This window comes from Temnothorax curvispinosus, unplaced genomic scaffold (assembly GCF_003070985.1).
Source record: "Temnothorax curvispinosus isolate PA1 unplaced genomic scaffold, ASM307098v1 QBEX01009314.1, whole genome shotgun sequence".
Classification (NCBI taxonomy): domain Eukaryota; kingdom Metazoa; phylum Arthropoda; class Insecta; order Hymenoptera; family Formicidae; genus Temnothorax; species Temnothorax curvispinosus.
The window spans coordinates 11,016-21,412 of NW_020219094.1; the positions used below are offsets into that span (position 1 = coordinate 11,016).

The 10,397-nt window shown below is 39.2% G+C and overlaps 1 protein-coding gene across 1 annotated transcript; it reads right to left on the reverse strand.

Annotated features, from left to right (window-relative positions):
- Positions 1–8,248: 8,248 nt before the first annotated feature.
- LOC112458882 (putative nuclease HARBI1) lies at positions 8,249–9,463 on the reverse strand. The gene is made up of 3 exons (XM_025022700.1): positions 9,213–9,463; positions 8,814–9,100; positions 8,249–8,726 (listed from the first exon to the last, which is right to left on the reverse strand). The coding sequence occupies exons 1-3, from the start codon at positions 9,434–9,436 to the stop codon at positions 8,536–8,538; spliced, it is 702 nt and encodes a 233-aa protein (XP_024878468.1). The 5' UTR covers positions 9,437–9,463; the 3' UTR covers positions 8,249–8,535.
- Between the last annotated feature and the right edge of the window lie 934 nt (positions 9,464–10,397).

Here is a 10,397-nt window from a genome sequence, read left to right on the forward strand (position 1 = left end):
TGAGTTTGGGAGATAAATTCGCGTTACCAATAAATCAGTTCGATAAGAGGGACCGCGCTAATTCTGTTTTAGAAACGATTAAAAATTTCGAAGTAAATGTTCACAGAATTTCGGCAAACGCGGTTAATAGCTTGCGAGGTTCGTTGACTGATTCTTTGTAGGGTAGACCGGGGCACGTTGTCACACATTTTGTTAAATATTTTTTGTATTTTTTACATTCAATATTTAAGAGTACTTTGATATGCCAAAATTTCGAGTAAACCCTCAGCTTCAATTGGACAGTATCGAATTTTGTGTGATTGTTACTCTACAGTTGTTACATAACAATAAATAACGACAGGTCGCTTGTGATAACGTGCCGCGTGACCGGGGCACGTTGTCACATCAAATGTAATTGCATGCAAAATGTTATCCAAACTGTCTTCAACGTAAATATCAATATATTATAGTGCTCTGCAATGTAAAAAAGTAAAATCCTTCACAGAAACATTTATTTTATTTCAAAAAAGTACAAAAAGCACGAAGTTTTCGTCTTAATCTAAATACAAGAATTCCACTCGAATGCGCAACTTATTGATACTCGACTACTCTCGCAGTTTTCCGTTTGTAGGAGCGCACCATATCCCAATTGCACCTATGACATTAAAATTTTTGAATTAACGTATTATTTTTGTAGTGACAACGTGCCCCAAGGGCATTTTTTTACTTCAAACAGCCTCATGGCCGACACGTTTGAGATATTCATAAGGTTAGGTATTGCACGCGGTAGGTAAATATACATACTTTAAGATAATATAAAGGTCTATTCTGAAAAAATATAAGCTTCATGTCCAGTACGTTGAATATTAGACAATAAAATTTTACTTACGGTCGCAAAAAACTTTCAAGTTGATTTTACGTTAACACGGCTAGAGCAATCTCAACACTGTAAACACACCAAAGATGGGCATACACTAACACGTTTTGGGAATGACGGGTGCTGCCCTTAGTTTTTTAAATAAAGCCGATGTGACAACGTGCCCCGCGTGACAACGTGCCCCGGTCTACCCTATAGATTTTTAGTGGATTATAATCATGTCGATAGGGTCGACCGCTACATTTTAGATAGGTATGCCGAATGTAAAAAATTTTTCCGTGATAACCAGGATGTTTTTGTTACGAGAGCTGACAAGGGTCAAGTTACGGTTATTATGGACAGAGAGGAATATCTGGAGAAAATGAGTGAATTGCTCAATGACCAAGTCCACTTACAACAAATTAAAAAAAAATCCCATTAAACAAATTTCATCGAAATTAAATGAACTTGTCAAATCTTGGCGGGACGGAGGCATCATCGAAGATAAAGATTACTGGCGCTTAAATTGTACGAACGGTAACCTCCCACGCTGTTACGGGCTGCCAAAGATCCACAAAAATCGTTTCCCGCTACGGATTATTGTTTCGGCTCTGGGAAGTCCATTATATGTATAATGTAACGTCTTTTCTTCACGAGATTTTACAAAGTTCTATCCGTACTCCCAAGTCTCATATCAAGGACAGTTGGTCCTTCGTGAGAGAAATTAAAGGTAGAGAGATCAATGCCAACGAAGTACTCGTTTCTCTTGATGTAACGGCTCTTTTCACCAATATCCCTAAGGAGTTAGTTCTTAAGGCAATAGAGGAACGCTGGCAAGATATCTCTCAGATCACAAAGCTCAGTTTGCCGCAATTTTTGCATGCTATTGAGTTGGTACTGAGATATACGAATTTCAGTTTTAACGGAAACACATACGAACAGATTTTTGGCAGCCCGATGGAATCTTCTCTATCACCAGTATTGGCTGATATTGTAATGGAGGATCTGGAAAATCACTGCCTGGCCGTACTCAAATTTGGTTTGTCGTTTTTCCGTAGATATGTCGATGATGTTATTGCCATAATGCCTAAAGACAGAATTAATGAGGTTCTTACGGTATTTAATAACTACCACCCTCGTCTATACACACGAAATAGAAGTAAACGGGGCCATCCCCTTTCTAGATACTCTGATTGTCAGAAACGGTAACAGGCTTGTGACCAATTGGCACCGGAAACCTACGTTCTCGGGCCGATACGTCAATTACTTTTCCAATCATCCACAGAAGTACAAGAATAACACGATTACAAGCTTAGTTGACCACGTGATTCTACTTTCGGACAATCAATTTCATAGTTCCAACATTGAAACCGTAAGGGACATTCTTATAAATAACTGCTTCCCTGAACACGTTATTGATAAGCAAATTAACAAGAGGTTAAAAGAATTGAATTATCGCAATAACATCATCGACTCCAGTAATGTTAGCAACATCTTTGATGCCAGGAGATATCTAGTGTTTCTTTACGTAAAGGGTTTAAGCGAGAATATTCGCCGCACTTTAAACTGACGTGGCTTTGATGTCCTTCACACGATTTCAAAAAAGCTTGAATCGATTATAAAACGGGGCAAGGATAAACTTGACAACATGAAAAAAACAGGTGTAGTCTATAAAATTGACTGTAATGACTGCAACGTGTCATATATAGGACAAACATTAAGACACTTGGAAACTCGGGTGAAGGAGCATCTTAGTGACATTAAAAAAAAATGAGAGTAAGCGCTTCATAGTTAGCAAGCATTGACTGACGCATGGGCATGATTTTAAGTGATCCACTGCTGAGGTTTTGCATAGAGAGAGAAATGTAAGGAAGAGGGAGATAGCGGAGATGTTTTACATTAAAAAACACGACAATACGATCAATCTAAAAAAAGACACGAAAAATCTTAACCCGTTATATGACCGAATTATAAGATCCACATAATAGTTTTCTTTTCGAGAGTATGTTTTTCTTCCGGTGACCCAATCGCGTATTCGGTATTTACAAATTAATTAGACTCCGTCCTCCGACTCGGAACGACGTTTCTCGCACGTCTCTGTTCTGGTTATGTATTGTTTTTGTGCTACATCGCACGATTAATTAAGGATGGATCGCAGATCCTTCACATGACAAAGTGTTAAAACTGCAAAAAATATGTGCGGCTAATCTTTAATATGAGACAGGTATTTATTTCTCTTTCTACGTTCTTTGTTCCTTGTGCGATATATTTTTTATGTAACATGACTTCGTTGTTTTAGTAAACTCTTGATAAGGACACAAAACTAGTGTCGAAACGTCGAATGAATTAATGTAACTCTACGATATTAAACGTCAGTTTGGTCAAATAATCACTCTTGTTAATTTTCAATATAATTAAGTTAGCTTTAATTTAAAGTCATACTATCCTAAACTTACTTATCATGTATTATAATTATCTCTTCTCTAAATAAACATTTTAAAACATAGTAAAATTAAAATAACACTAACAATTCACAGTATAAAACATGTGGTTTATTGTTAAAAATGGCTAGGTTTGTTGTGTGTACACACCCCTGTACACAATGAACCATTTGACATTGTTTTAAAAAAGTCGAAATTGTGGCTAAAAGCATGATCGTATGCTTTTAGATCATCTGCATATAAAAGAAATTTGCAAAACTTAAGGACTACTTTAACATCATTAATAAAAGATAAATAATAGCGGACCTAAGTGCGAGTCTTGAGATACGCCCGATATAGCATTTATAATTCTAAAAAATTCTTGAATTTGATAATTTGTGATCTATTCGTTATAAAACTTGCTAGCCACTTTATCATGTTTCTATCGGTACCAAATGCACGTAATTTATTTAATAGCAGGACGTGATCAACATTTTATTAAAAGCTTTTTTAAAGTCGGTATATAATATAACATTGGGAGCTCTCCTCAATAGCTGAGTTAATAAAATTGATACAGAGCGACAAACCCGTGCTGCTCATTAATTATTATATTTATTATTACATTTTTAAACAGTTTCGACAATTTGTTAGCAATAATATTTTTGAATATTTTCGGTATTAAATTTTGCTTGCTTATGGGTCTGTTTGGAAACTAACAACTTTTCTCCACCTTTAAATATTGAAGTCACAAAAGATATTTTCCAAGGTTTTGGAAAAATATCGCATGACAGCGATATATATCCAAACTTATTATATATCAGCCAAAGTACTCTAGACATAATAAAGTTGCAGGATTTCAAAAATATTACAGGAATACCGTTTGTGCCAGGACCCGAATTCAGTTGTATGGTATTAATGCAATGAAAAAGTCATCAATAGTTATGTCAATATTCAATAAATTTAGATCATGCTTATACAACACATCCCTGCTGTGCCCGTCAGTTACAGAGTAAACAGACTCGAAATAATTCGCAAAACAGTTAGCAATTGCCGAACTGTCATCAATATAGGAATCATTGTGATATATATACGTTATATTAGACGATATATTAGAACGGGTCATAGAATTAATAAAGTTTCAAAAGACCTTTACATTGTCAGACGTCGCATGCTCTGACTTCCGCACGTAGTCTCCCAAACATTTTAAAGAGAGAGATTTACATTGATTTCTTAATTCAGAAAAAATAAGATAGTCCGCATGTTGATTAGTATTGTTACGCCCTGGTCGCTTTGGCCCTGAATGAGTCGCTATTAGAAGAAGGCGTGCGACGTCTTTAGCAACAGGGTTACCTGGCAACGGGAAGAGAGAGTTCTCTCCCGGCTTTCTTGACGTTCAGGCGTGTTCCAGAGAATTGTAGAGAGTTCTCAATAAACGTTATATTTCTCTATAAAATCGAGAATGATTATTCTTCCGCGATCTCGGAAATACGCGGACGCATTCGCGAGCGCGCTTGCTCCTTGAGCAGAATGTAACAGTATTCTTAAACTGATGATGGGCAACTCTTTTGGCTTTTGTCAAGGAAATTAATTTCCCGGAAAACCATGCAAGATAAGGGGATTTACGCACAGAATACATTAGAACGTAGGCGGTTATCGCATAATTTAGATGCATAAGTATATAAAAAATTTACAGCATCGTTAATTTTGGGACACTTTAGCTCATTACCTCACAAAATGTTTCCTAAATAATCGTTGATGGCTACATAATTAGCCCTTAAAATTAAATTTTCATTCAACATTTGATGGGAGAGATGATCCCGTCGACATTGGCAAGTATAGGTTGGTAGAACCGAAAGATGTAACTATAACATATAAGTTGGTAGAGTCGGAAGACGTAGGTTGGTAAGACGAAAAAGCGCGGGCAGTCGGCAGTCGGTTAGAAAAAGGAGAAGAAGACGACAGCGTGTGAATAAAGATTGATATACGTGACGAACAGTGTCTTAGTTAATAAATCTTTTAAAGCCCAGTTCAACAGTGGCCAGTTAGCTTAACTAGTAGTTAAGTAGTGATGCCAATTACTGAAACAAAATTCGGTGAGCTGTTAACAAGGTTAGATTTTAACAAAATTTGGTGGAGCTGTTTACAAGGTTAGATTTTGACAAGTTGCATTTTCGCAAAATACATGAGTGAAATATTGACATATATATATATATATATATATATATATATATATATATATATATATATATTGCGACGCTAATTTCTCTATATGATTTTCCCCGGGCCGTGAGGCGGGACGGAATAGCGTAGCGAAGCTATGATCGGGTGGCAGAGCGGATCTCGAAAGCGATACGAAACAATGTTGGGCGCCAGGTGTGGATACGGCCACACCACCGTTTACTCTAACCCGCGAAAAGTCGACATGAACTCTACAAAGATCCGACATAAACTCTAATTATCGACACAACTCTTAATTCACACGTCATGACACATCCGCTCTGGCCGATCGCATCGACTGCTCAGGATTGTCGTTAAAGGGTCGTGGTCCTTACATAGGCTGAATGCAGAGGGGTTTGACCTTGGCGAGGCGAAACAAACACAAAAGAAAGTACTCAAGTAACATGTAAATCAAAATATAATATAAGAGCAAGCTGGATCATAGCGTTACAACTTACAGGGCGCGAGCGAATTATTCACCGCGATCATTCGCCGTTCCCCGACCACGCAAGGTCTTTCGAAGGGTCCGCGCGTTGTAAATAACTCGGACGCAGAACTAATATTCTCGGAAAACGTACGTGTAGCTTGTACTCGCAATAAGGAACTCTCTACGCTAGGGAGTACGCGAGGCGCAATAATCTACTCCAACGGAGTAATCCCCGTCAGGGATAATCTACGCGGTGAAATGTGCGAAACATAATAATATGCGCCGACGAGCTAATACACGCAAGAAATAATCCACGCGGTGAAAGGCACGGCCGTAGTAATGACGACGAAATAATACACGCAAGAAATACTCGATGAAATACGCGAAAAGTAATAATATACGCTGACGAAATACTACACGGAAGATCTACGCTATGAAATACGCGAAAAGTAATAATATATGTCGATGAAATAATACACGCAATCACGAAATAGTACACGCGATGAACTACGCCGAACGCCGTAATAAAGGGTAACAGGAGCGCGAAAACTAATATCACCTCAGACGCGAGACTCTCCGATGAAATAAAAAAATAAGTGTGACGTTATGTGTTCCATCAGTTCTAGCGTAAGGCCAAATATGCCCCAATCCTGAGATCCATCATTAGGACCATATCCACCACGTCACACCGACTAACTAAAATGACTCTACTCTATCTCTGCGCGACCAATTACTGAGAATGACTCTACTTCAACGTACGCGAACGGAAAGTTCTCGGGAACAACCGCTACACGCGAAAATTCTCGCCAAAGGAGCAATATCCACAAAATAAGGACTTCTCATAGAACGAACGGCCCACGCAAAATAAAGGTTTCTCTCTGAGGGGACGAGACATAGTCGGGATTTCTCGCAAAAGTTCTCGCTACATAAACGATACGCGCACAGTTCTCGCTACATAAACGATACGCGCACAGTAATTTCTCGCAAAAGAAACGATACGCGCACAATAATTTCTCGCAAAATAAACGATACGCGCACAATAATTTCTCGCAAAATAAACGATCTGCGCAATATAACTCAAGGTTTCTCGCAACCTAAACGATATACGCAAAATAAAGTCCCTCGTAAACTAAACGATACACGCAAATACAACTCAAGGTTTCTCACAAACTAAACGATACACACAACATAGGAGTTCTCGCATAACACCCCTCGAAACGTAACGCGAAGCCTCGCCGTACGGTCCACACCGCGAGCACGTGATACCCACGCCTAATTCAGCCCGGGGCGTGCGGTACTCTCAGCCGGAGTAAATCTTACTCTCAATTTCTGACCGTTAATCGCGGTCGATTTCGGGCACCTTCTTCGAGAAGGCTGACTCTAAGTCCGGTATGCCGACGCCTCACACTTCCCGTACCGGGCGCGGTAATTTACGTATCCCGGAGGCCGACCCGCCCCTGAACGGCCGGACGCGCGGAAAGCCCGCACGACGAAATTTTCACTACGCGAGAACTAACTCTACTGGGGACGCCGATATCTTACACACTAATCGATAGGCACGATAATCATAAATGGTAATCTCCGAATACTCGAAACGGTAATCTAACGCGACGGACTGTTGAGTCGACCTGCGAGGTTTTATCACGCGACACGCATCACCCTCGTGACGGGCGGCCGCCGCCGCACCGTTCTTACTATCCGATCCCAGGTTGGTCGAGTCGGAAAGAAACGGACGCCCCTTCGATATTCTTACGGGGAGTCAGCGGGCAGGCTATGTCTTACCCGTAGAAACGAAACGAAAAGCGATAATCCTCTCAATGAATTCACGGCAATGGCGCGTAGGCAAGGAAACTCTCAAGCAAGCCTACGCGTCTCTCTCAAAATCTTACGCGACACGATACCGACACTCCGCCCGCCGTTCCCCGATACTTGATGTCCGGGATGGGTGGCTGGTTACATCTCGTCCTTCCTTCCTTCCTTCAATCTATCTCTTAGGGCCGCCGCCCTCGCTTATTGTCTCGGTACAACTCTCCTCGGACGTCCGTCCACGCTCGCGGTCTACCCAACAGTCTCTCGATCATTCCCGCGGCTTCGACTCGCGGCCCTCTAGATCAGGGCGCTTCACCGCACCGGCGGATGGCGCCACGCTGTCTAAACGGGCCCTCCGGCCGCTTCTTCCTGAAAACTATAAACTCGGCAGTACGCGCGCAATACAAAGATGGGAATGGGGAAGACTGTGACGTGCACGCGGTGCAACGTCACAATATATATTGAACACTAAAATAATTAATTTCCAGCTTTGTTTTCATTATGATATCTCATCGCATAAAGAAAATGGATATCAAAACAAACCGAATATGAGCACCAAATTTTTCTCAAGATGAAAAACTGGTACTTGTATCATTAATAAAAAAATACAAATTGATAATAGAAAATAACCGGACTGATGCTGTGAGTGTTAGAGACAAAGAAGAGGTTTGGCTCAAGATATTAGACGAGTATAATCAGCAAAGCAACTGTCGCCCTCGCGAATTAGGAAACATAAAAAACTTCTGGATCAATGCTAAGAAGGACGCCAAGAAGTTGTATGCAAAAAATAAAAGAGAAACATATGTCACAGGTAATTTAATTAACGGTTACGAAAGATACTTTATATCTTTCGTAAATAAAGCTTTTATTCGCGAATTATTGAATATGGTGGAGTCATGAGTCGCTCCAGGCCAGCGCGCTACAATGTCAATAAATTCTAATCGTGCATTTACCACAGCTTGCACATTTATTGAAAAATAGCCCTTTCTATTTCGATATAACTCTGCTTTTTCTCCACCTAATACAAATAAAACAAAATTAAATTAAATGTATTAATCAAATATGAATCATTGTGCGATACATATATTTGAATGTTTGTAGTTACCATATGATTGGACTCGTACGTGCTTACAATTTATAGCTTCTATGACTCGAATAAAACCAGACACTTCAAAAAATTCCCCTTGAGCTTGGCGTATTTGGTCAGGCTGTGCAGGAAATCTAATGAAATCCTCACTCAAAGTTGCAATTGCTGGGGAAACGCGATGCACAATCGTATGAGCCGAAACTTTACTTCTTCCGCAGAAATCTCCCACCGTGATAAAAAATGATCCAGTTGCGTAGAATCTCAGTGCAACCAGTAACTGGATCATTGGAGAAATGGCATAATTCCTATATATATATAAGATAATAAATATCATTATTGAAGATAATGAATCATTAAGTTAAATACTTTTCAAGCATTTTATCATAGAACCATATGTTTATAATTTTATATACATACCAGTTAGTAAAATGTTCTAATTGGTGATGAATCCTATTGAGCAACATAGTAACACTTTGCTTTGATAATCGGAAACGATCAATAAATGCATTTTCATCTAACTCCTCAAAATAATTAATGCGCAGTCTAATCCTATGGTGTAATTGCAAAATTCTTGGAACTCTTGCGTCTTGCTCGATTTCCTCGTTATCCTCAGCATATAATAAATCCCACACTCTTTGCATGCTGATACTATAGTTATTTGTGTAACAAGTGAGGTAAGATGAAAATTCCCGGGTGCGGAGTTTACACACGACTTACACTCCCTATTTTATGTTGCAAGTGCCTGGAAAGTGGTCTATCACGCACGCGTAGCGTGCATAATGGGGCACTTTCCATGCACGTGTTGCATAAAAAAGTATAATACATTATCAAATTTTTTGTTACAAATTAATTTTTACATCCATTCATGTTGTTTTTCCAAAATACAATTGAAACTGACTATTGACTTACATTTTGATATAACGTTATATTGCAGCACTCTCAGAATGTTATTTCCTATTTTTAAAACTCTTAAACTACCTTTGTTGCTTATCCCCGCAGGGATTGCAAGGCGTTTTTATAAAGAACGTTACACAAACCTTTACACTACTACCCTTTCTCCTCTCACTTTAACCCTTTGGACCAACGGCTTAACGTCTCTTTCCGAAAGACGGAACCCAGTTTGCTCCGCACAAGAGCCTATCTTGCACGGAGGGGCGCAGCTTCGGAAAAACATTCCATGTTTGCATGGCTCTAGTGGACTCGAACCTGGTTCCTCAGATTACGAGTCTGGCGCTCTACCATTAGACCACACTGCCGCCCTTATTTCCTATTTTTATTAACAGCAAAAAAAAAACAATAAACAATATATATACCTTTGCTAAAATAATCATGAAAAAATGGAACAAAAATATTAAATATAGTAAAAATAAATTACATTTATTTACAAAATTTATATATTTTCAATATTGTCAAAATCTAACCTTGTAAACAGCTCCACCAAATTTTGTTAAAATCTAACTTTGTTAACAGCTCACCGAATTTTCAGTGGTTGGCATCACTACTTAACTACTAGTTAAGCTAACTGGCCACTGTTGAACTGGGCCTAACAATCTCAGAAATGGGATCTGACTTGGATTAGTCCTGATATAAAGAAGACCAGTA

Bases quoted from the DNA above. Each gene is read 5' to 3' on its own strand.
- LOC112458882 (XM_025022700.1), bottom strand. From the start codon at position 9,436: ATGCAAAGAGTGTGGGATTTATTATATGCTGAGGATAACGAGGAAATC. The intron at 9,101-9,212 runs GTATGTATATAA...ATATATATATAG, and splicing joins TTAGAACATTTTACTAACTG to GAATTATGCCATTTCTCCAA. The intron at 8,727-8,813 runs GTAACTACAAAC...TATTTGTATTAG, and splicing joins CGTACGAGTCCAATCATATG to GTGGAGAAAAAGCAGAGTTA.